The 27,865-nt window shown below is 39.9% G+C and overlaps 1 protein-coding gene across 1 annotated transcript in view; it reads left to right on the top strand.

Annotated features, from left to right (window-relative positions):
• The window catches only part of LOC136886353 (aminopeptidase N), a 305,995-nt gene that overhangs the window by 88,387 nt on the left and 189,743 nt on the right, over positions 1-27,865 (top strand). The window contains exons 4-5 of the mRNA XM_067159096.2: positions 9,264-9,455; positions 19,340-19,495. Coding sequence (XP_067015197.2) covers positions 9,264-9,455; positions 19,340-19,495 — 348 coding nt within the window. The remainder of the gene's footprint in view (positions 1-9,263; positions 9,456-19,339; positions 19,496-27,865) is intronic.

Below are 27,865 nucleotides of genomic sequence, written 5' to 3'. Positions count from 1 at the left end.
CCCCACTGTCGGCAGCCCTGATGGTTTTCCGTGGTTTGCCATTTTCACACCAGGCAAATGCTGGGGCTGTACCTTAATTAAGGCCACAGCTGCTTCCTTCCCATTCCTAGGCCTTTCCTGTCCCATTGTCACCATAAGACCTATCTGTGTCAGTGCGACGTAAAGCTAATAGCTAAATAAAAAATATTTGCCCCAATTTGTCCTCTTGATTTCCAACTTTATTTTCTTGTCTACTTTCTTACTAGAAACTCCATTCAAGCTTATTTGTCTACTAATGACAACAACACACCACTTAGTCAAGCAGCTTTCTCCATACTCTGGAGTCTTCCTAGCCCAAAGTTAGCAACATTTCTGTAACACTACTCTTTGATCAGAAATCACACATAACAAATCATGTTGCTTTTCTTTGGATTCTTTCCTGTTCTGGAAGCATACTCTGATTACCAATTTACACTGACTTAGCAAATATCATGGGATAGTCACCCAATAGCGTGTGGGGCCTCCTCTGGCCCTGCGAATGCAGTGAGACGCCGTAGAAGTGAGTCAACAAGTTCCTGGTGGTCCTCTGGACGTAGCTGACACCAAATTGTTTGCAGAGTGGCCGCCAATGCTGGTCTGTTCGTAGGTGCAGGATCCATGGCACGGAGCCTGCGTTCCAGGACATCCCAGGTATGCTTGATAGGGTTCATATCGGGGCTCCTGGGAGGTCATGGCAGTCGTCGGACCTCTGCTGTATATTCCTGGAACCATTCCCGGGTGGCATAGGAGTGATGTGGCGGCGTGTTATCATCTTGAAACACCGCAGAACCGTCTGGGCACTGGTGGAGATGGTCTCCAAGCAGCTTAGCATATCGCATACCATTCAACGTCTCTTCCAGAACAACTAGGGGGCCCATTCCATACCAGGAAAATGCACCCCAGACCATAACAGACACACCAGCACCCTGGACCGCACCTTCGAGGCAGGCGGTGCCTCCCATCAGCATGGTGCAGTTGAAATCGTGATTCGTCCGACCATATCATGTTTAGAGGTGTACAAACTCCGCATTTAACTTGCCCATGCTTGCCTGGAGAGTAGGCAAGCAAGCTAGCTGCACGTAAACAACAGTACAAGCAGGCTGCTGCACTCCTGGCCAGGTCAAGCTCAGCCCAACTTGGGCAGGCTACAGGTTAGCTTGCTTGCTTGCTTTCTTCTTCCTGCTGCGTTAATCGATGTTTGTTCATTCATTGTGGTGATATGAGACACGCGTGAATGCAGACAGGAAGGGGTTGTTACATGCCAGAATTGATATAGGATTTGTCAACACAACAATACTATTATATATGGTTATTTAGTATTATGTTAATCATTACAAAGATATGTATAAATTTATTTCGTAATTTAGATGTCTTATGTAACTAATTAACAAATAATATTTCTCTCTGTCAAAAATAGTTACTTAATAAAAAGTAGGTTCTCTGAACAAAAGTTTGAATATTTAAATAAACATAATGACAGTTGATGGAAATATGACAATAAATATAATATATTATTTATTATTCGAGAAAATTAGAAGCAAAGATATGCATAATGTAGGTAGGGCCTACAAGTCATAAATGTAAGTATTAATTTTAGAGGTAACTTTTTTGAAATACATTCAAGGAACCCCTTCCCCACAAAACCAAAAGAAATAAATAAACCTAATCAGTTCAGAAGTGTAATTTTACCGCTTATTCTCTTAGTTTGTGGTCGCCTCATACTGTGCATACTGGATACCAATATTTAATGCATGGACACATTATCTTTTGTGTACATTACTATGAGGTCATTAAGTCTTTGCGCATCAAGAAGGGAACGCTTTTCGCTGATTAAATTTCCCGAGAAGCTCAAGACCCACTCGATGGAGGCACTCGTAGCGGGTATGTTAAGCACTGTTTTCGCTGTGCGAATTATTTTTCCACCACCACAGTATATTTTCATCACTAATAAACCCTTCTTGCAAGTACCTACTGACCTCATCATGTATCATTGGCGAATTTTCTCACCAATCGTCAAATTTCGCTTCCTTACGTTGCACTGAATTTTCTTCATTTGAAGAAGATGGGACTTCTTGTCTTGTCTATTTTGATTGGGTAGCTGCTCTGAAAATATATATGCCCAAGTTCTTGATATTTTATGCTTATGTGAGAATATTAAAATATCTAATTTTCATATGTATAATAATAATAATAATAATAATAATAATAATAATAATAATAATAATAATAATAATAATGATGATGATGATAATAATAATTTATTAATAATAATTATTAATTATCATTATTAATTATAATTATTAAATAACCACAGAATCTTACCTTCAGCACACATTTGCTGAACTGCCTCATAAACAAACGTTTTGTTCTCCTGCATTTAGTTTCTTTAATGTGCGATATTTAGGCACCAAAAATGTCGCAATTTTGTGTAACATAGTGACTTCCATTTTCTGCTCCAGGAAGACACCACCGGTTTGTTTCAAACGCTTCAAGTACTGAAAATCCATTTAGTATGAAAGCATGTTTACATTTAAATACCGAGCTCGATAGCTGCAGCTGCTTAAGTGCGGCCAGTATCCAGTAATTGGGAGATAGTGGATTCGAGCCCCACTGTCGGCAGCCCTGAAGATGATTTTCCGTGGTTTCCCATTTTCACACCAGGCAAATGCCGGGGCTATGCCTTAATTAAGGCCACGGCTGCTTCCTTCCAATTCCCAGGCCTTTCCTATCCCATCCCATATCTGTGTCGGTGCGACGTAAAGCAAATAGAAAAAAACACATTTAAATATCAGGAGACTCGCATTAAAATTTGAAAATGAAATATTACCTGTTCATCGTCATCCTGTAGAGTACAATGGGCTTTTAAGGCATAAAACCACAGAAGTACCAGTTGCAAAGTCGGCTCCTCATCACCCTCAAGATCAATTGTGGCTTCCTTAAATGGCTTAAGAAATGTTATATGCAGGCCAGTAATATCCTGATCATAACCAAACATTTTATCAGAGGCACCCTCCTTCTCTAAAACAGTTCTCACAGCATCTATCTGGGAGTGAACTGATTGCATCATGTCAAAATAACTTTCCACTGAGTAGAAACATACGGTTTCGAAGATGATTGTAACCTTACACATAGGCCTCCTCTCTTAAAGTACGAAACCAGATATTTCACTGAATGGATAACAGCTAACACATTAGGAACACTTTCTTTCAAAAAGGGTTCGCTCAGAACATGCTTCAAGACCGTATTAGAAATAAACACAGTCTGCACATAGAACCACACAAAACTAAGCTATATGAATCAAGTTTGAGTTATGCAGGAGTACATTTATTTAATAAATTACCAGACTACATTAAGCAGATAAAACCATGTTCAAAATTTAAGAAAGAATTATTCAAATTTGTTTCTAACCATTGTTTTTATTCTATTGAAGAATACTTAGCTCTTGAAAATTAACTTATGTATCACTTTTTTTTTTTTTTTTTTTTTTTTTAAATCTGTGCCTCTTTACCACATTGTATATTTCTCTTTATTTATCATGGCATGTATATTACTGTTTTATCCTTTGTTACTGTAAATATGATTATTGACGTGTCCCATATCACTGTATGATCAGTTGGACGAAATAAAATACAATACAATACAATACAATACAATTAATAATATGAGCCATGCATGTAAGATGACTGTATATGCTGAGGGCCTTAACAATATTGCTTCCCTGGTCTGTTACAAATGTAATTTTGCAAATATCTTCATGAGAAAGGCCATGTCCTTTCAAACGATCTTCCAATTCACTGCGAATATTTTCACCAGTTTTTGGACAGTCAGGGACGGCCGAACACATTAATACATTCTTACTGAGAGACCAATTTGCATTTATATAGTGCATTGTGACAGACAAATAGTGCACACCCTTGTAATTATCTGTCCACAGGTCAGCGGTACTCGCACAGATGCCAGATTTAATAGTATGTACTATATTGGAAAGCGTTTTACTGCGCACTTTGTCCGCGGAGGTTTATACTTTCCTAGCAACTGTGACTCGAGAGGGTATAACATTTTTAATATCTAGCGAGTCATACTTTTTGACCATTTCTATCAGCGTTCACCCTAAATTTAAAAATCCTTCACCCTCAATAGTTGTAAACTGTCTCAAGTCCTTGGCGCACATTTTCACGCACTTGTCAGTCACCAAGTCCTTGACCTCTTTCAAAATATTTTTAGACTGTGGAAAATTTGGGTCAAATTTGCAGACATGTCGCAACATACTTGAGGTCCTTGAATGGGTGTTGAGTAGCTTTTTGCAAAAATTGCATTGCGAGTAACCTACTGGGTTATTTGATACCTGTTCATAAACACATGATAATTTTTCCCATGCTAGATTTGAGCCCTGTTTTATTGCTAGAATAAATTCACCACTTTTTTTTAAAAAAATTTTCTTCGACTGGGCGAGTTGGCCGTGTGCATAGAGGCGCGCGGCTGTGAGCTTGCACCCGGGAGATAGTAGGTTCGAATCCCACTATCGGCAGCCCTGAAAATGGTTTTCCGTGATTTCCCATTTTCACACCAGGCAAATGCTGGGGCTGTACCTTAATTAAGGCCACGGCCGCTTCCTTCCAACTCCTAGGCCTTTCCTATCCCATCGTCGCCATAAGACCTATCTGTGTTGGTGCGACGTAAAGCCCCCTAGCAAAAAAAAATTTCCTTCAACTTCCTTTATGGTTGATTTGTTCATTTTCCTGCTGGTTGCACCTCTAACTACAACAGAGCTGCACTCAACGCAATACATATAACGGCACATCCACGTCGCATTGATAGCGAACTTCACGTTCACTCTTGTCAAGTCCGGCAGTCCGAACGGGTCCCAGGCAACCTGTCAGGCATAGGGAAACCCAGGTTTTGGTTTGCTATGACTAGCGCGCTCAGTACGCGTGCACTCTTGCTTCGCTGACGTTCAAGCTAAGCTGCTTCGCTTGTTGCAGAGCTGCTTGGGGCAGGCAAGCCTGAAGTACAATTTGTACACCTTTAATCACGTTACGCCATTGTTCCAGTTCTAGTGGTATATTTTTTGTCTGTTTGAATTGCTTCCATTAATCTTTTGTCACTTAACACTGGGTCTACTGAATGTTCCATATACCTATATTTACTGCACCAGTCATTTTAACCGGTATATTCAGGATGGTTAAATTTTATACACTTTTAATGAAGCACCAATACATTATATAAGAAAAATAATATATTTTCATTCATAAAATAGTCTGAACATACGGTTTTATTTTAGTAAGACGCAAGTATCATACTTGTACCTTACATGACTGTACTGTAAAATAGGTCTTAGTGGCTTACACAGACGAGGGAACTTTTCTTTTCTATTCAGTGTTACTATGATGCTTGTCTTCTTATTCCTCAATATTTTACTTAGTTTTAGGGAGGTAAAAATGTTGTGACAGATAATATTCCTTTGCTGAATGAGGAACATGTCTACAAAACACATCACAACACACTGATTGACAGACTGTTTGGAGCATCATGTTTCATTTTTTCAAGGTAGGGAAAATCCATTCCCAACATATTAGCTTCCATGTCAACAGCCAGTCAGTATTTCATGTCAAACTTGTCTGCTTCACTGGCCATGTACTGCATGAATAGACATCAAGCTTTCAACAGAATGAGCATCAATAGTAATATTCTTTCCCAGTTTGTAACAAAATATTGAAGTTAACTTTTAATTTGTCCCATATAGCTGATGCCAGTGCAAATTAGTCCATTTTAAATCACTGTGCACATGTAGAACTCTCTTCCAGTGTCCATCCCTGGTGACTGGCGACAAATGCGCATCGTTGTGCCCGATGATGTTGGGTTAACTGTGGCACTGGCTCCCATGGTAATGGCTGCTTAACCCTCAAGCAGACAGTCACAGGTAGTACCATCAACTGTCACATAGGGTAGCAGGATGATCCTGACCTGAATATAATAATGTATATAATTATATAAAATAAGAGTTTTGTCTGTACATTGCTCAGAATTTAAAAAGGATGGTATTTCTGTATCGGTCGTGTCCATAGTAACAAGGAAATGCACTTTTTAATTTCTGTCTGTCTGTCTGTCTGTCTGTCTGTCTGTCTGTCTGTCTGTCTGTCTGTCTGTCTGTCTGTCTGTCTGTCTGTCTGTCTGTCTGTCTGTCTGTCTGTCTGCCTGCCCTTGCATCACAAGAAAAAGGCTGAAGAGAATTTAATGAAAATCGGTATGTAAAGTCCGGAGAATAAGTCGCTAAAATCTAGACCATATATATTCTTATTCATGCTGAGAGAAATGGTAGTTTAGGGAAAGGTCTAAAATTTAATTTTCAAACATTTATGTTATTAGTAGTCCTATCTTAATGAAAATTGGTGTGCAAAGTTGGGGAATAAGTCACTACAATAGAGACCATAAATAATCTTATTCACTCTGAGAGAAATGGTAGTTTAGGGGAAGGCCTAAAATTTAATTCCCAAATATTTATGTTATTAGTGGTCCTATCGACAAATACTATATAACTTCCGATCACTTATGTCTTATACATTTTTACCATAGCGGCTATGATATTCATGAATTTGGATTTTTGTTGCTAAGTCCATATCAGCGCCGAGCCACAAGAAAATGGGTTAATGAAAATCAGTACGTAAAGTCGGCGAATAAGGAACTACAGCCTATGCTATAAATAACTTTGTAAGACACCGTAACATCACAGAGTCAAAAGAAAACTAAAAGTGAAGGCCTACAATACAGAAAGCTCATAACATTACATTGAACATTGTTTGTTATGATGTGCTTTGTGTCTTCTGTTGCCACTCATCTCCGATAGATGGTATTACTGCTGTATACTGAGTTTTATTTAAAATTTGCTTTATGTTGCACCGGCACAGATAGGTCTTATGGCGATGATGGGGTAGGAAAGGGCTAAGAGTGGGAAGGAAGCGGCCCTGGCCTTAATTACGGTACAGCACCAGCATTTGCCTGGTGTGAAAATGGTAGACCATGGAAAACCATCTTCAGGGCTGTCGACAGTAGGGTTCGAACCCACTACCTCCCGAATGCCAGCTTACAGCTGCGCGCCCCTAACCACACAGCCAACTCACCTGGTCGTACTGAGTATAACAGCCTGCCTGAATATTGGCGGAAAGTAGCTGGGGAGTTAGAAAACTTTCTTCTTAAGCATGCCATTCCTCTCATTCATAAATTTTCTGATACTTCTGGTACATAACAAACTGGTTCATTATAGCATTCGAGCTATTCAATCCCCACTCTGAGGAACTGATTGGAATGAGCAGTGTTAATATTTAATGGAATAATGGCAGAGGAGTGTTCACGGTTGCCTGCGGACTAGTCATCCAGCACTGGAATTTTTGGACTGTTAGATCGGCATCATAGTACTGTTTTATTACATGTTACAGGACCTAGTGTTTACAGTGCACTATGTCTTCTAGTATGGGCTAGAGCAATCTTGTTACTTTCATTGATCTGTCTCAGCTTTATCCTTGGCTTTGACAAAATGAAAGTGACTGAGGTATGAGCAATGTTAGTAATGCCATTCCTTCTCCAGCCAGTCCCTGCTATGAATGGTGTGAAAATATTGCTCATAGGGTCAGTGGGCTTGGCAGACTGATGTGTAATAGCAACTTCTGGCTCAGTGAGAAAAGCAACGGGAAACTACCTCACTCCTCATTTCCCTAGTACGCCTCTTCAGTGATGCCTAGGCCATCTATGACAGCTGATGGCAGAGCTGTTGAAGATCCAACCAGCCTTCGGGCTGAGGACTAAACATACATACATGAGTCTCATTATGATAGCCGTATTGGAGTACAGAATGTTAAAAGTTTCAAACAAATTTATTTTAAAAAAAACACCATTCCAATACTTTACAATCTTTACGTTTAAGATACAAATATTACACAGATGTTAAAATGGGACATGTTTCACTTAAGCTTTGTAAGCATCTTCAGCCACACTTAATATAAAGCTAAGTTAGGGCCCTGAACTGGGTTCCTCATTAAAGTTTAATACATGCTTTATTGAGCACCCTATTTGTTGAACCTACGCTAGACAGCTCACAACTACAATCTATTACAAAGATTATTCTAAAAAGAGACACAACACTTCTGTACTGATGCTTCAAGCACCTTTTCACCTTATCATGCAACCACTTGGAGTCAACAACTCTACTGTAATTCTACATACCTGATTATCATTCAACAACGTTTGAAGATTTATTTTTCGATATTTTAATTAATCCACGCTTCATTAATATCAAATAATTTGTACAATCCAATTGTATGTCAGATCATTATGACTATGTCTCAATCTACAAATAACCAACTTGTACTTTTTAGACAAACACTAGTATTCAAAGTTTATTATTGAATTTTAGAGTGATTTAAGCATCGCTTTCTCCACAGACTAGATTTTTGTGACTGTTTTATCTTGTATTAAAGCATGTATTATACTTTAATGAGGAACCCAGTTCAGGACCCTGACTTAGCTTTAGATTAAGTGTGGCTGAAGATGCTTACAAAGCTTAAGCGAAACATGTCCCATTTTAACATCTATGTAATATTTGTATCTTAAACATAAAGATTGTAAAGTATTGGAATGGTGGTTTTTTAATAAATTTGTTTGAAATTTTTTACGTCGTAGTACTGTTCGTTAAAAGTGAGAAAATGTGCAGTTTTTCAATTGATCGAGTATTTTATATGATAACATTGCTTTTAATCGCTACATTTCTACTGATATTTTTGTAATGGCCTAAGTTGACTTCAGTTAGGAAAACCACAAAGATAGTCTCTCTGAGAATCCTGTAGCGAAGCACAGGTACATCAGCTAGTTATTTATTTATAATCGGTTAACCACTATGCCGTTAGTAATGGATACAAGACATCAAATGTTTCTGACCTGAGAATCAATTATTGATGGCAGCTTGTCTCTCATGATAGCAAGTATTCCAACGAGATATTTTATTTGCCATTAGTGATACCAGTATAAAACTGTTTAGTTTTATCACAATCATGTAATTGACTTCAATATTCAAAATAATTGCTTTGGTTAATCATCCACTTCATTATAAGAAGTTTATCAGCCTTTGTATTCAAAGAAAGAGATGGTAATGACTTTTCTGTAGATGCAAGAGATAGAGTAGATAGAACAAAACACTCAACAGACAATTTTTCATGTAACTATTCATGACTTTACCAATTCTTATTATATTTCAGGTTGGAGCCCCTATCAATTTCAAGCACAAAGAAGGACCCAAGTCAGCAGTGGTATGTTATAAAATTAGTAGATAAGCTCATCCATGGAGCATCCTATGAGGTGGAACTTGCTTTCTCTGGTCCATTAGTACTCAACCGTAGTGAAGCCTTCTTTCTGAACAGTTATGAGGACCATAGAACCAAGGAAAGGAGGTAAGATCATTTTGACGAAAGGATTTTCCCAAGTAATTTTGGTGAAAATAGTATCAGTTAGGATATTATTCTTTTAGCTCTCCATTTGTATCAGGTGTTTATATCTTGCCTTTGTGAAAAATATTTTGTTGCTAAATACTCAATTTATATTATCATTCCTAAAGATTTTAAAATATATTTTGGTTATCATTTTTCTTATGAGCTTAGGTGATTATCATCATCATCATCATTTCTTCACTCCAACAAGCTGGGTACAGCTGTGTGCGTGCTTCCTCCAGTTTGTCCTATCCATCCACAGATGCTGCTCATATATGCGATGCCAGTTCACATCTCTAATTTCAAGGTCCTTCAATATCTGTTTTTCTCAGACATCACGAGGTCTTCCTCTTGGTCTCTCTCCAGGAACATTGCGGTCAAAGTATGTTTGAGGAGTCCTGTGAGGGTCCATTCTTTTCATGTGACCATACCATTGCAATCTTTTCACTTCTAGAGTCTCCAGCAAGCTTCTTTCCAATCCAAGCTGTTGCCAGATATCCACATTCCTTATTTTATCCATTTTTTGTTTTTTGTAGACAAGAACAGAGGAACTTCATTTCTGTTGCCTGAAGATGACTCTTTGTTGGTCCAGTAAGTGTTGCTGCTTCTAGGCCATACGTCAATATATGTACTAGATATATTTTGTACAAGCTGATCTTGGAAACTAATGGAAATGTTTCATCCCAAAGTATTTGATGTACAGCATGATAGAATTTGGAAGCTTTCTGTGTTCTGTTGCTAATCTCTTGATGTATGGTATTGTCTGATGACAGAACACTACCTAAATACTGGAAGTTGTCTACAATATCCATCTCCTCATCTCCAATTCTTAGATGAACAGTTGGAGAGTTTCTACTCATCACCAAGCCAACTGTCTTCATTTTGCCGATTTTGAGACCTAAGGTTGTAAAAGCTTCATGCCAGAGATCTAGTCTAGTTTGTACTTCCACTTCTGTCTCACCCCATACCATTACATCAGCAAAAACCAGGGCATTAGTTGTTGGATCCTTTCTGATGTCCTCATTCGAGGACAAATTCTATGATGATTGTTATGACCATACACGAATGACATTTATAATTAAACACGAACACCTTGCTTACACAAACACTGTATTGAAAAGTGTCTCGTGATACACTGACATAAAGCAGCCTCTACAAAGAATAACACAGTTTCTATATAAATGCTGTGGTCGACATGCGCGCATTCTACTGGGATATAACAGTCTCCCACGCTTAATTTTTGAAGAAGAGAATTTGGTGATAATTTAAGTAACATAGTCCTTAAGGTACTGCGGCGGACGGCGTGTCCTATCTGGTCGGCAGGTTAGGTTTGGGGTTGGAGGTCCGTTTTCTTCTGCTTCAAGTCTTCGATTTTGCATGTCTTCTTCTGCCTCGAGTCCTTGATTACTCCCAGGGATTGGCTCATTCATCCAGTCAGTGAAGATGAAAGGTTGTTTATATTCAGGATGTTGTTCTTGTTGACTTGGGCTTAATTGCTGATCAGTGATTGTACCTGTCTTCTTCGGAACCTCCGTTCTAAGTATTTGGTCAATATGTCTTTTGAGGCTATAACCATCGTCTAGCTGAATCTGGTAATGTAAATGACCGAACTTTCCAATGACTACTCCATACTTCCATGACATTTTATTCCCTTCATAGAATTTCACTTGGACTCTGTCTCCCACGCTTAGATTGTGATGTCCATGAGTCTCCTCTTGATTTCCTTCCTGTTTGATTGGGTGAATAACGTGTAGTTTGATCCGTTATGGTCTGTTCAGATACAGTTCAGCTGGTGATTTTCCACACTCTAGAGGGGTGGCATGATATTTCAGAAGGATCTCTTGCACTTTTCTGGATATAGACAAGGGCTCAATCGACATAGCTTTTAGTCGACGTTTTAGCATCTGGATGTTTCGTTCAGCCATTCCATTAGTTGTGGGATGTCCAGGAGCTGTGAATTTTTGGAATATACCATGTTCCCTACAGAACGATTTGAATAGGTCACTTACAAATATTGTAGCGTTATCAGAGACTATCGCTATTGGGAATCCATGAAATGAAAATATTTCTCTTAATAGCTCAATTGTCTTCACAGATGTCGGAGCTTCTCAAATTACTTTGATTTCTGCCCACCTGGATTTTGCATCAACAATTAGAAGGAAGTAGAAACCTTGAAATGGACCTGCATAATCCATGTGGACGCGACTCCAGTTGTCTGTAGGGACATCCCAATGGTGAATCGGTGCTTTCGCTGGAGAGGATCGAATGTCAGCGCAGGCCTGACAAGATTTTACCATTTGCTCAATATCCTTATCAATATTCTTCCAGTAGCAATAACGCCTTGCTAATTGTTTCATTTTTGTAATCCCTATGTGTGTGCTATGTAATTCCTTCAGGACTAATGGCTGGAGTTTTGACGGAATGACGACTCTTTGACCCTTGAATAAGATTCCATCATCTAGCGTGAATTCATTGTCTATGGATTCAGATGACATGAGCTCTGCTTTGATTTTTGATAACAATTCATCATTTTCTGTTGAAATTCAAATACTGTCAGGATTTAATTCCGTGGTTGCTATTTCAGCGATGGTTGAATAACAGAGTTTATGAACTTCGTCATTGAACACTATATCCTTTGAAATGTGTGATTGAATGATCGCTGCTCTTGACATGCAGTCAACGTTGGTATGTTCTGAACCTTTTTTATATACAATTTCATAGTCAAATCCCGAAAGAAATGAAGCATATCTTAATAATCTAGCAGAAGTCATAGCTGGTAATCTTGAATTCTGATGGAAGATTCTGGTAAGTGGACTATTGTCTGTTATCAACTTAAACTTGCGTCCAAATAGATACATATAAAAATAGTTGACAGCGAACATAATTGCTAAAGCCTCACAATCCAGCTGGCTGTAGTTACGTTCAGCTGAAGACAAGGACCTTGAAGCAAATGCGATAGGCTTTTCAACATCATCAGCAATGTGTGACAGGACTCCAGCAATACCTGTTGGACTGGCATCACAAGCTAGAACCAGTGGTAGATCTGCATTATAAGGTATCAGCACTCGATCACTTGCAATCTCGTCCTTTAGTCTGGCAAATGCTGATTCACAAGAACTAGTCCAATGAAACTTCTTATTCTTGCGGAGAAGCTGCCTCAAGGGGTAGGTCATAGTTGAAGTATTTGGAATGAATCTTGAATAATATGTTATCATTCCAAGAAATCTTCGAACATCGTCTGTATTGACCGGACGAGGCATTTCAAGTATTGCTTTAACTTTGGCTGGTGACTTCATGATTTTATTATATTCAATAACATGGCCCAGATATTCGATGCTGGTTTCAAAGAAAGCACACTTCCCTTGATTTAGATGTAAGTCAAATTCTTTGAGCTTTTGAAGGCAGGCAAATAGGTTTTGTTGACATTCTGTTTTTGTAAAACCATGAATAATAATAATATCAAAATATGAATGAGTTTTTGATAGTCCAGATAAAACTTGATCTATGATTCTATTAAATTCGGACGGAGCTGTTTTTATACCAAAGGAAAGACGGTGCATGCGATATGTACCTCGATGTGTTGATATGGTTTGGATCTTGCTGCTCTCATCATCAACCTGGAGATGAAGATATCCTTTATATATGTCCAGGCAGCAAAAGTACCTCGAGTTCTTCAAGCTATTTAGAATGTCATCCACTTTCCGTATTGGGTAGTTTGCTGCTACTAATTTGTCATTGACGCCTATCTTGTAATCAACGCAAAGTCGAACTCCGCCATCGGACTTTGGAATCACTACTAGTGGCGAACCCCAATCACTGTAATTGATTTTTGAGATTATCCCACCTGCTTCTAAATCGTCTAATTCTTTTTCTACTTTCTCCCGTAAGGCATATGGAACATCACGTTCTTTATGAAAGACTGGCTTGGCATCCTTTCGGAGCTGAAGAGACACTTTCAAATTTGGCACACACCCTATCTTTTCTTCGAAAATTTCTGGAAATCTCTTGATTATCTCAGTAATACTACCGACTGAATGTATATCGATATGACTAGTATTTTATTCCGCTTCACAGTCAATTTCTTGGAGATTAATACCAAGGTGACGGATCTAGACACGCCCCAGAAGCGGTTCGAAGTCGTCCGGTACTACATATAACTCTTTAGATGAAGTTCTATTCTGATAAGAAACAGTAACATTAACCTTGCCATCAGGTAAAAACACATTCTTAGTATAAGAACGAAATGCAACATCTGCTTTCTGGAGTTGTACACGTAAGTCAAGCGCTTTGAAACTAGAACGTGATAGCAAGGTAAAACCGGCTCCAGAATCTACTTCAAATCTCTGGGGTATTCCTTCTATAAGAACTGTAGCATAAAATTTCTTCGCATGTGGATATTCGTGATATTGAAAGATGTCTATTATATGGCTAATACCGAATGTTTGAGTACTATCTTCTTCCTGAAGAAAATGAGAGTCGATTTTGGAATTCCTTCTCGTTGCTAACAAAGTACGTATACACACTTTCTTAATGTGGCCGAATTTCCCACATGAACTGCATTTCATATTGTTAAAAATCAGTCCTACAGTCCTTCGCTAGATGATTGTCTCTACCACAACGTAAACACATATTTTGAATTCCCAATTCCTTGTAGTCAATTTTTGATCTGGCCTTGCTTACAGGTGTTGCTTGGCTTTGATCATCGTGAGATACATCCTGTCTTGATTTGTGATTGATTTTTTGAACAGAATCATTATAAGTACCCTTGTATACAGCTGATGGTGATAGTTCCTTGCTGTCTAACTTACATGTTTCAAGAACGATAGCTTTTGTTACAATTTCGTTAAATTCTTGAACATTTGCCTGGAGTAATTGTTCATGAATTGAACTGTCATAAATTCCCCTAATGAACTGGGCTCTTAGAAATACATCTGCAATGCTTACCTTACATTCACATGTAGAATTGAAGTCGCAGTCAATTGTAGCATGCCTTAATGTAGCAACATAGTCAGCAATAGGTTGATTTTCAAGCTGGTAAGTGGATAAAAACCTATGTTGGGCTACCAGAACATTCTTCTTAGGACAAAGATGTTTTTCTAGGGTTTCAATTAAATTGTCATAATTGAAATCACTAGGTGTTTTTGGTGCCACTAATGCAATGTGTTATAACTCATAGATCCAATCGAATTAATTAGCATCTGAGCAGCGTATTTCTTGTTGGTGAACACATTTTTCAATTATAGATAGTTTTCGAAACGTTGCCGGTAATTTTGAAAGTTCTCTGCTTGTGGGTTGAAACATTCGAAGGGTGGAATTAGAAATGTATTGGAATTAATAATAGGTTGAGTACATTGAACTGGTGCTTGAGTTCTCAGTTGATCTAAGAGTGCCTGTTAATTGGCATGCATTGCTGCCAAAAATTGCTTGAACTGGTCTGCATCCATGGAGAAATGTTTGAGTTATGTTTCCCACAAAAATAATTGAAGATTAGGAATATGACATGTACGTAGTTGAGGTTATATACATAACACGACAGTCGTATTCCCGTTCAGTCACTAATCGCAGAACATATTTGTATTCAGACACAATATTATCATTTTCCTCGGACGTTTTGAAAGTTTTTCCTCGTCGCCAATTGTTATGACCATACACGAATGACATTTATAATTAAACATGAACACCTTGCTTACACAAACACTGTACTGAAAAGTGTCTCGTGATACACTGACATAAAGCAACCTCTACAAAGAATAACACAGTTTCTATATAAATGCTGTGGTCGACATGCGCGCATTCTACTGGGATATAACAATGATGAATACAGATCAGAACATCTTCAATAACCTTCAGAAAATCAAGGACTGAAAGAAAACTACAAACACACCATATGAATAGAGAAAGTATGAACAATTGAAAGAAAACTACAAACACACCATATGAATAGAGAAAGATTGAGTACGAACAAATGTACACAAATAATATCAATAATTTGCTATGGAGTAGCACATACTGTAGGTAAACAATGTGACTTGTGATGTATTCCACTTATTTCAGTTGAAAATTCTGTTTCCAGAGGAGAGTCTAACAGTCTTCAAATGAGACATTGGGTTTTATCATAATTTTCAGTCTTAAATCCATTGATAAGACTTCAGACCAACTGTACTCCTTTGAAGACTGTTAGGCTGTCCTCTGGTAACAGAATTTTCAACTGAAATAGATGGGATCTATTTATTTTACATCACAAGTCACATTGTTTACCTACAGTATGTGCTACTCCACAGCAAATTATTGATATTATTTGTGTACAATTGTTGGTACTCAATCTTTCTCTATTCATATGGTGTGTTTGTAGTTTTCTCTCAGTCCTTGATTTTTTGAAGGTTATTTAAGACATTCTGATTTATATTCATCATCAAAAAATTTGTCCTCCAATGAGGACATCAGGCTTCAAGTTAGTGTTTTCTAAGTATTATTTCATTCAATCTTTTCTCTAACTGATTAAATTAGGTTATTTAATCTTTATTTTTACAATTTTATTTTGTTTACAGAGAGAATGCCACTGAGGAATACATTATCTGCAGACAAATCTCTGGATTTTATTGAAAATGGCAATGTCTCTGATTTTGAAGATGGGAATAATATTGAACACAACATTTTAAATCATTCCTTTCTTGATATTGTATCATATGAGGTTGATGTTGAGAAGAATCAGGAAGTGGTTAAAAGGGAGGATGATGTGAATGGTGTTCCATGTGATATTACTGAAAATGAGTTGGGAGGGAATATTATTCGGCCGTCTGTTTCTTCCAAGAACAATATACGCTTTCACAAATGTAGAAAACACTTCTTCTTTTCCTACAGCTTTTTCCCACACCTGTGGGGTCGCGGGTGTGAACTGCATCGCACATGTGGATTTGGCCCTGTTTTACGGTCGGATGCCCTTCCTGATGCCAACACTATATGGAAGGATGTAATCACTATTGCGTGTTTCTGTGGTGGTTGGTAGTGTGTTATGTTGTCTGAATATGAAGAGGAGAGTGTTGGGACGGACACAAACACCCAGTCCCGTGAGCCAGAAGAATTAATCAGAAGCGATTAAAATCCCCAAACCGGCCAGGAATCGAACTTGGGACCCTCTGAACCGAAGGCCAGTATGCTGACCATTCAGCCAATGAGTCGGACAAATGGAGAAAACACTACCAGTTTCAAAATCAAGAAATTGGGGATGATATTCATCCTTCAGTGGACGGTGTTCATAATAGGGCAGAGTGGTCTGCCATTCATTACTTTCAACAATGTGACTGAAGACATTTGTGAAACAATGGCCTTGAACAATGGCTTATGATCTGTGCAGAATAGTAGAAAGAGTAACCAAGGGTGAAAATAAGAAACTTATTAGTACTGGAATTCTTAAGTCTAGTTTAAATTACCCACAAATTAGAATGTTCTGGAAGAGGAGCATCAGGGTTCATATGACTGCTAGTTCTATTTCAAGGCAAAGATATTTTGACAGCGGAACAAATTTCATATGTGTCAATGACAATGCTGTAATGCAAGAGGAGTGAGATAAAGATAAGCTGTGGAAACTTTAACCATTGTTAGATGCTGTTCCCTCGGGCTGCTTGATGCTGCTACAATCCAAACACATGTCAACTGATGGACAAATGATTCCCTTTACAGGAAATACTTCTCTCAAGCTGTATATAAAAGGAAAACCTAACCCCTTTGAAATGAAGAATTTTGTTTTGGCATCACCATCAAGATCACTGCTTGACGTTTGTGTTTATCAGGAGAAAAGAATATCATCTCCTAATTCTAAGGACATTGGGGATGTAGGCATTGGAGAATCAGCTGTCATTCACCTTTGTAAGACAATGCCACCGGCATCATGTATTTAGACAGACAAGTATTTCACATGTCACAAACTGGTTGACTTCTTGCTCCAAAAATCTATCCATGTAACTGATACTATTCAAACCAACTGAGCCCTGAGTACAGTTGGTCTGAAGTCTTGTCAATGGAGCTCCAAATGTTCCTCTAACAGAAGACAAAGAACTCTGGAAACAAACATTGTGCAACCTCTTCCAGCCAATTAGGAAGACTATAGATTCTTTTCATCGATTTGCACCAGAAAAATTTGTATGTACTCTCGCATATTGGTAATGCAGACCGGACACCATTTTATTTTGAAATGCCACTGGAGTACAGGTTATGAAGCTTACAATGTGAATTGTTCTCCTTCTTCTTTTTCTTCCACTTTCCCCACGCCCTTGTGGGGTCATGAGTGTGAACTGTGTTGTATATATATATATATATATGGATTTGGCCCTGTTTTACGGCTGGATGACCTTTCTGACACTAATCCCACTACTGTGTGTGTGCGTGCGTGAAGAGGAGGCTATTGGGGCAAACACAAACAATCAGTCCTCAAGCCAGATGAATCTGGAATGCCACTGGTGTACAGGCTGGTCAAAGTGAAGATCAATTCACTGGTTTTGTACTAATTTATGACCATTCTTTTGAACATTTCACAGAGATCTAATTCACCATTTGGCACAATCATTGGCCTGATCAGGGTGTAGGCTTGCAACCCTGAGGTCTTTGTGGAGGATATGAAGGCAGTGCTGCCTCGATCTTCATACTGATCCTTTACCATTGACTTGCTCTGCAAAAGCCATAGGATCCTATGGTAGATATCTGATCTGACACTACTTGATCATATGACAAGTGACCAAGTATGCAGGTGATATGGAGTGGCTTCACTCATACAGAAGATGAAGGAAAGCTCTCTGTGCTGGTATGGTCACGTACTTCAAGAAAGAAATCAACTGCGGCAAAGAGGGCTTTTGCAGAGCAAGTTGATGGTGTAACGGTATTTTAAAATTGGAATTACTGTAAGTCATGTCCACCTTAATATGTTAACAGAGCTATAGAGATCTTTCTCTGTTTAGCCCTGTGTTATGGAACGTACCTGATTGGTGTATTCCCCCCTTTTCTTCCTATTATTAACAGGAGTCTGGATGCCCTTGTGCTCTGTTGGAGGAGCCATTTTGCAGTCTACTTCTGGTTTTCATGATATACATACGCATCATGTAACCTCTGATATATTACCAGGGTTTACCCTGGTTCCTATCACTTTTGGGAGGGAAGTTTGGTACAAGCTTTTTAATATATACTTCTTCTACCTTTTGATTATGTTTTGAATGGTAAATTGACCTTGCGTGTTTATTTTTTTAAGTTCTGATCTTGGGTTCTCCACTCTTACCTTTTACTCATGTATCATCGTAATCCTCGTTAGTAATAGGGAGCCAATATTTATCATTAGTTCATTACTGACCTTTTTCCTAAATCCCTTTATTCTTCTCATTTCGGTTTAATTTATTTTGGGTAGTTAGTAATCTTGTCTCTGAATTTAAAAAAGAATAACTGTGTTGTAGTTGCATTGTAGTAGTTCTGGTGGTGCTGTGGCCTTCGTACTCTTATTTCAGTGTTTTCTCTGGAGCTCCATTTTCACCCAAGTTTGTGTTACAAGAGACTTTGACCATGGTACCCCATACCTGAGGTCTGATGGAATTCAACATCTTCCTCTAATCTTCATCTGTACGGCAACACGCAGTGGATACACTGGCCACGTTATCTACTGCCTTCTAATGCCCTTCTATTGCCCTTCTCATTCTGAAAAACAACCCTTTTTTAGCATCCTTGGTAGATATGTAATATCACTCATGTATTTTCTGATCAAATTATAACTTAGTGTAAACACACTGTAATGAGCATGAAGTTCTTTTCTTGTGTATTTCAGCTGTGTTATGAGTTATAAAGGATAATGATAAGGGCTTATTTTTCAGATGGTTTGCAGCCACTCAGATGCGGCCAAACAATGCACGAAGGTTATTCCCTTGCTTTGATGGCCCGATGTATAAAACAACATTAGAAATTAGTATTATTCGTCCCGCCAGAATGATGTCATTATCCAATATGCCTGTTCAAACAACAGAAAAGATGTAAGTGTTGATTAATTATATATCCATTGTTTATCAAAAATATATAAATTTACAAACTTATATTTTTATATTATGAGGTCACTGTCAAGTAGGGTTGTCACTTGTCCTGTATTATATGAGATGTCTCATATTTCAGGGAAGAATGATGTGCCCCTTATTACCTGTTGATGACCTTTATTTTTCAATTTTAAAAATGTACATTAGTGTCCAAAAGTTAAGCATAATCACTAAACGAGGCCATACCGCCTGATAGGAATGTCAGGTGGATTGCTGAACATACGGAAGCTGACTCACACACCATAAGTCACACAACAACACAGCTAAGGTACATTTTATTTTATTTTTTTTGCTAGTGGCTTTACGTCGCATTGACACACATAGGTCTTATGGTGACGATGGGATAGGAAAGGCCTAGGAGTTGGAAGGAAGTGGCCGTGGCCTTAATTAAGGTATAGCCCCAGCATTTGCCTGGTGTGAAAATGGGAAACCACAGAAAACCATCTTCAGGGCTGCCGACAGTGGGATTTGAACCCACAGCTGTGCGCCTCTAACCACACGGCCAATTCGCCCGATAAGGTACACCTTTGACAACAACTAACAAAACTTGGCAATGTCTTCCACAACAAAATATGCTGTTAATAGGGTGTATAGTTACCGCTAACGGCCACACATGCTTCACAGTGATGTGGCATGCTCTCTATCAGATGGTCCAAGAGCTCATGTGGCAGTCGATCCCATTCCTCCGAAAGGGCAATGCGGCCTTGGAGGGTCCTTGGTGGAGGCTGACGGGATGCAATTCACCTCCCCAATGCATCCCAGGCATGTTCTATAGGATTCAGATCCGCAGACCTCGCTGGCCAGTCCATGCAATGAAATTCATCCACCAGAGCAGTGCGGTGCGGTCGGGCATCATCGTCCATTAAGAGGAAGTCTAGACCAACCGCACCTCTGAAGAGTTGAACATGTGGTCACAGTACCTCATCTCTGTATCTCTGAGCGTTAACAGTGTTCCTTGGACCACCCATGAAGATGCGCAGGTCCGTATGGCCATTCAACATGATGCCGCCCCACACCATGACACCACCACCACCACCACCATACTGGTCCCGTTTCACAATGTTCCTGTGGTTGTATCGGCTCTCTGTTCTCTCCAGATTAATGTGTGATGGGAATCGTTCTGCAAACTGAAGCATGATTCCTCTGTGAAGAGCACATGCCTCCATTCATTCATGGTCCAATTTCGATGTTGATCGCTCCATAGTGCTGGAGAGAGCGGGACGCACACCACTGGACGTCGGGCAAACTGCCCTGCTGTTCTGAGCCTCAGGTACACAGTTTGCCAGGAAATGGCAACCCCTGAGATGGCTGCAAGCTCTGCCGACAATTGTCTTGCAGGTGCACTCAGATTTCGTCGGGCGGTTAAGGCCAGATATCAGTCCTGCTGTGGGGGTCCACTGTTGCTCACATCCGCAGAATTTACCTCTTCATTGCCCTGTACATGTCCCCCGGGTGGTGCTAAGTGAACAACAATAATCACGATGAGACAGAACTGTCTTAAACGACCTCTCGGTCAAAGATTAAGAAGAAATAATACCCGAATAGGTCCTTCTCAGGACCCTCAAGTTTGTAAGATTGGACCATCAATACAAATTTACCAACTCAACGGAGAGAGTATAAGCAGAGCAAAAGCTTGAAGAATCATCAAATTGACATCATCTTACTCCAAGAAACCCATGCTGAAGATGACTTACAGCTTTACAGCAGAGGAAGGATTCCAGGGTTTAAGCTTGTGGCTATGAACAATCATCCCCAAATATGGATTAGCAACCTATATAAGAAATAACATCAGCAACTACGAAGTCCTGCCATCAACTTCAGATGACAATGTCTTTACAGCAACAGTTAAGGTGGGTAACCTGACGATAATCAACTTATACAAACCACCAGGATTCATCTGGCCTTCTCCACCCCTACCCTCACTGCAACATCCAAGCATCATCGCTGGAAACTTCAATAGCCATCATACTCTCTGGGGATATCAGGAGTGTGATGAAAATGGACAAAAACTTGTTGACTGGATGGATACAAAAAACCTCAAACTCGTTTATGATGCTAAAGACAAGGCAACTTTTATCTCTGCACGATGGAATCATGGCTATACACCTGACCTGTGCTTCATTACACAGTCTCCAAACATTCCCAATGCGGTACATCACACAGTACTAGACAGGTTCTCTCACAGCCAGCACCGGCCAGTAATTCTCCAGACAGGTCTGTTCATACCCATTATCCTCTCCTACCCGAAACCATGATGGAACTTCAACAAAGCAAATTGGACAGAATTTTCAAAGCAGACTGACTCCAATATAAGATGGATAAAGCCCACTTTCAACAACTACAGCAGATTTATTGGTATACTAAAAGGTGCAGCAAAACGATGCATTCCAAGAGGTTACCACAAACAGTACATCTCTGGCTGGAATGAAGACAGCAAAAAGCTTCTCAAGGAATATGAAGACAATGGTGATCCTGCAACTGCCTCTGTCCTTCTACAATCACTAAATGAAAACAGACAAAGTAAATGGCAAGAAACTGTAGAATCCTTGGACCATACTCACTCCAGCAGAAAGGCCTGGTCCTTAATCTGGAAACTGGATACAGCAAAAAATACTATCAGGCAAAAATGTAACATAAACTTAGATGATATGGCCAAACACATGATCACTACCTCCAAGTCAAGAAAGGAAAAACATATCATAATAGAAGTCAGACATCGATTGAATAAAAGGAAAAGGTCAGCTCCACAATCATCTAAATTCTCTGCCCCATTTAAACTAGAAGCGACTATAGAAGCTCTGAAGTGCATGAAACCTGGAAAGGCAGCAGATATTGATGGCATTTACCCCAAATTTCTGTTACACTGTTGATGGTTGATGGTTGAACACCTTCTTTTCCAACATTGTAGAAACAGGTCATCTGCCTCCACTATTCAAGAAAACCAAGATCATTGCTATACTAGAGCCAAACAAAGACCGTTCAAAAGTTGAAAACTACCACCCTCTTGCACTCCTTAGTGTCACATTCAAGCTGCTAGAGAGACTGATCCACAATAGAATTTCCACAGCCATCAACAAGGTTGTCCCTATAGAACAAGATGGATTTAGACCAGGAAGAGGATGTGAGGAACAGGTGCTAGCAGTAGCAACTCATATCAAAAATGGCTTTCAGAAGAAGCTGATAAACATGGGTGTCTTCCTAGATCTAACTGCTGCTTATGATACCGTTTAGCATGACAAACTGCTGCTCAAATTCATTAGTGTCATCCCTTGTCAGAAACTAACCACTCTAATAGGCAATATGCTGAGCAATAGGTATTTCCACGTGTTTTCAGAAAACTCTACAAGTAGGGTGCACAAAATAAATGATGGGCTCCCACAGGGCTCTGTGCTGGCTCCACTCATTTTTAATTTGTACACATACGATCTTATAAATACCAAGTCCAAGAAATTTATTTACGCTGATGATATTGCCTTGATAGCCCAGGATCAAAGCTTCCCCGAAGCTGAAGCAACATTAACAGCAGATTTGAAGATATTGGATGAATACTTCAAACATAATTCTCTTCGACCGAATCCTCAAAAGACAGTTGTATCAACTTTCCATCTACGGAACAAACATGCAAATTACAATCCTACAGTCAGTTTAAGAGATGAGAATCTCCAATACTGCAGTAACCCTAAATTCCTAGGGGTGACCCTGGACAGATCACTGACATACAAAATGCATCTCAAGAATGTAGCAGCGAAAATTAAAACCCAGAACAACATATTGTAGAAGTTAACAGGGACCACCTGGGGTGCCAATGCATCAGTCCTTACATCCACAGCTCTGGCTCTTTCATACTCAGTTACAGAATACTGCTGTTCTACGTTGTTAAACAGTGCTCACACCAAAATAATTGACATGCAGCTCAATCAAGCAATGCGCCTCATCACAGGATGTATTCAGTCTACTAACACTCACTGGCTATCAGTTCTAAGTAACATTCCACCCCCACCCCTAAGAAGATCTCAGTCATTGCTGAACACATGGAAGAAAATTGAAAACAACCCACTGTTACCAATACATTCAGTTCTATCCAGTATCATTGCCACAGCGATTAAAGTCCAGACAACCATCATGGTGGACAGCAATAAACTTGCAAGACAATCACTTCAAAATACTAGATGTATGGAACAATCAGTGGCAGAGCCAAAACTCCCTGACACATCATTACTGAATTAAAACTCCTTGGAAGCAGCCCGCAGGCTTTCATTCACCTCGATGACAGTGGTATGTACTGAATAGGATAAGGACTGGCCAAGGAAGATGCAGAGCAATACTGTACAAGTGGGGATGGAACTCCTCTCCTCATTGCGACTGCATGGATCACATAGTGCTTGAATGTCCCCTCAGAGTGTTTAGAGGCTCAATGAAGGATCTCCACAACCTAACACAAGAAGCCATTGAGTGGATTAACCATCTGGACATAGTATTGTGAATAATTTTATGAACTTTTGTGTGTGTGTTTTTGTACATAATTTGTAAATAGCTGATATTCCTCCTTTCATCATACGATAAATAATAATAAATAATAGTCCTGCTGTGGGGTAGTTATCCTTGGTCGACCTGGTAATGGCCTACGACTAACATTCCTGAGTCTCAAAATCATCTCCAAAGCCTGGAAATGACACTTTGTGGCACATTCAAGGATACGGCGACTTCGGTCTGTGTCTGGCCTGCTTTCAGGCAGTCGTTGTGCCATTATGTTGTCACGTTCACCACGAGGCTACACTCCGCACACTATAACAGGCCAAACATGACTCAGGGAATATGGGGCAAAGGTACTAGTTGTATTTACTTTGCGGTTACGCCACTAGTCAAAGCAGGGAGCACTCCTTTCGTATACAGAGCGAACACGTAAGGTTGGTAGGTGCATACGTCGTGTGATTTCCGGTCTATTTCCTGTTGCCCTGGTTACTCGTAACTTATGCTTAACTTTTGGACACTAGTGTAATAATTCAAGAGGAGAAAATTAGAGGGGAGTTTCATGCAATTTTATGATGAAGCTCTAAAATACACTGACTGACAGTGACAATGCAACACCAAGGAGGAGTGGTTCGAAAGGGATGAAAGTTGGGGAAAAAACAGAGTCGGCACGGAAGAATAATTGATGTTTATTTCAAACCGATATGCAGGTTACACAATGCGCACGGCATCGACTCAGTAGGATGTAGGACCACCGTGAGCGGCGATGCACGCAGAAACACGTCGAGGTACAGAGTCAATAAGAGTGCGGATGGTGTCCTGAGGGATGGTTCTCCATTCTCTGTCAACCATTTGCCACAGTTGGTTGTCCGTACGAGGCTGGGGCAGAGTTTGCAAACGGCGTCCAATGAGATCCCACACGTGTTTGATTGGTGAGAGATCCGGAGAGTACGCTGGCCACGGAAGCATCTGTACACCTCGTAGAGCCTGTTGGGAGATGCGAGCAGTGTGTGGGCGGGCATTATCCTGCTGAAACAGAGCATTGGGCAGCCCCTGAAGGTACGGGAGTGCCACCGGCCGCAGCACATGCTGCACATAGCGGTGGGCATTTAACGTGCCTTGAATACGCACTAGAGGTGACGTGGAATCATACGCAATAGCGCCCCAAACCATGATGCCGCGTTGTCTAGCGGTAGGGCGCTCCACAGTTACTGCCGGATTTGACCTTTCTTCACGCCGACGCCACACGCGTCTGCGGTGACTATCACTGACAGAACAGAAGCGTGACTCATCAGAGAACACGACGTTCCGCCATTCCCTCATCCAAGTCGCTCTAGCCCGGCACCATGCCAGGCGTGCACGTCTATGCTGTGGAGTCAATGGTAGTCTTCTGAGCGGACGCCGGGAGTGCAGGCCTCCTTCAACCAATCGACGGGAAATTGTTCTGGTCGATATTGGAACAGCCAGGGTGTCTTGCACATGCTGAAGAATGGCGGTTGATGTGGCGTGCGGGGCTGCCACCGCTTGGCGGCGGATGCGCCGATCCTCGCGTGCTGACGTCACTCGGGCTGCGCCTGGACCCCTCACACGTGCCACATGTCCCTGCGCCAACCATCTTCGCCACAGGCGCTGCACCGTGGACACATCCCTATGGGTATCGGCTGCGATTTGACGAAGCAACCAACCTGCCCTTCTCAGCCCGATCACCATACCCCTCGTAAAGTCGTCTGTCTGCTGGAAATGCCTCCGTTGATGGCGGCCTGGCATTCTTAGCTATACACGTGTCCTGTGGCACACGACAACACGTTCTACAATGACTGTCGGCTGAGAAATCACGGCACGAAGTGGGCCATTCGCCAACGCCGTGTCCCATTTATCGTTCGCTACGTGCGCAGCACAGCAGCGCATTTCACATCATGAGCATACCTCAGTGACGTCAGTCTACCCTGCAATTGGCATAAAGTTTTGACCACTCCTTCTTGGTGTTGCATTTGCTCTGTCAGTCAGTGTACATCCTAGAGTCCTATGATTTTTCTGAAGGCAATGTTGGAGCGAAGATTCAAGTGCTCAGTATGAAGAAAGATAGTAATTTTTCTTGTCTGGAAAGTGTAGTTGAATGCCTTCAGTTATAACACCAATATAAATGGTCCGTTATTGGACATTATAAATTTTCCAGCAAACTCATTCCTGGTTGCCAGCGTTTTGCCCCCGTGTGCTAGGTTGGGCTCATCAGTTGGTACTAGCACACCTACCAAGACACATGGATAGTGCATACCGTGGAGGCCACTGTGTAGGCTACTTGAAGCCACCGGCAGTGCCAATGCACTATGAGAGACTTTGTCTCATTACCAAAAATTGATGCCTGCTTAGCCGTTAGATGATCTAGATGTTGATTCCCATAGCGAATCTGAAATATTTATCCCGAATGAGTAAATTTATTTTAAAATATAATGTCTAGTAACGGACCATTATTATTATTATTATTATTATTATTATTATTATTATTATTATTATTATTATGACAACATTCCTTTCTGGGCAAGATACATAGATGACACCACAGTAATCATGAATGAGAGCATAATGGATGCTGCTATCACCCTCTTCAACCTGAAAAATCCAAAATCAGGCAAAAATTAAACTTTTTAGAGTTAAACATTATCAGATACCCAGGCTCACTGAGATATAAGATTTTCAGGAAACCCATCCAAACTGTTACCACAATCCATCAGGATTCTTCACATCCTCAAATCCTCAAATGAAAGGCTTACAATAGTAAAGTTCACCGAGTCTTCAACATCCCAATGTCAAAAAAGAGACCTTAAAAATGAGTTGAACACTATCTGTAGTATTGCCAAGTCCAATGGATATAACAGTTTCTTTATAGAAAGAATAATCAATAAGGATAAACACTGTCTCTCAACCACTTTGATAATACAAAAACCAAACAACAATTCTTTTTCCACCTTTATGTCCAACAACGAACAGATATACCAAATCACCAACATCTTTAAAAAGCATGATGTAAAAGTAGTTTTTAAAACCAACAACAGGAATGCATACGTTTTACACAATGCCAAATCTATAAACAATTTCAACAGTTTTTCAAAACCAGGCACATACAGACTTAATTGCAATAGTTGTAGCTCATCTTATGTCAGTCAGATTGGAAGGGTTTTAATATCAGATACTTGGAACATCTCAATGTCCTGATATATAACAGGTTTTCGGCTGTGGGACAGCACATGGGTGATTCTTATCATAAATTTACAGACTTAAAATAGGATATGAAAATTCTTAAAATCACATCATGGAAAGCTGTTTTATACAGTTAGATCAGTATTTCAATCCAAACTATAATCTTGATAGCATTTCAAAAAAGTCAAATATTTTACTTGACCTTCTAACTTCTATTTTCAGAAATAACAAGTCAAAAAAATCAAAATTCACTCCTTCATAAAATTTTCAGTATTCCTTCTCAGCAGCCACCGGCCTTCCCCCATCCCTCAGCTCCGCCTAGTTCCCCTTCTTCTCTCCCCTCTCCTTCCCATGGTTTCTCCTTCTCCATGTTTCCCTCCTGGCCTTTTATGATTCAGCTTTACCTCTGTTCTTTTAGTGTAAGGTACACAGCGGCACGTTTGGCCACTCACCATACACTGCAATTGAAGGTGAGTCTCATATGACCTATGTTTCTGACCTGAGTCCTTTCACTCTTCCTAGATTGCAAAAATATGGCTATTATTTCTCTAGGTTCACTTCATGAACACCATCTGTGATGAACTGCAAAAGTTGCTTTTCTCTACCATCTGTAAGAATAGTCCATTCACAACACTAAGAACGTGA

The sequence above is a fragment of the Anabrus simplex genome, chromosome 1 (assembly GCF_040414725.1).
Source record: "Anabrus simplex isolate iqAnaSimp1 chromosome 1, ASM4041472v1, whole genome shotgun sequence".
NCBI classification, from domain to species: domain Eukaryota; kingdom Metazoa; phylum Arthropoda; class Insecta; order Orthoptera; family Tettigoniidae; genus Anabrus; species Anabrus simplex.
The sequence above is the reverse complement of the archived record's forward strand: the minus strand, read 5'-3'. Positions and strand labels throughout refer to the sequence as shown.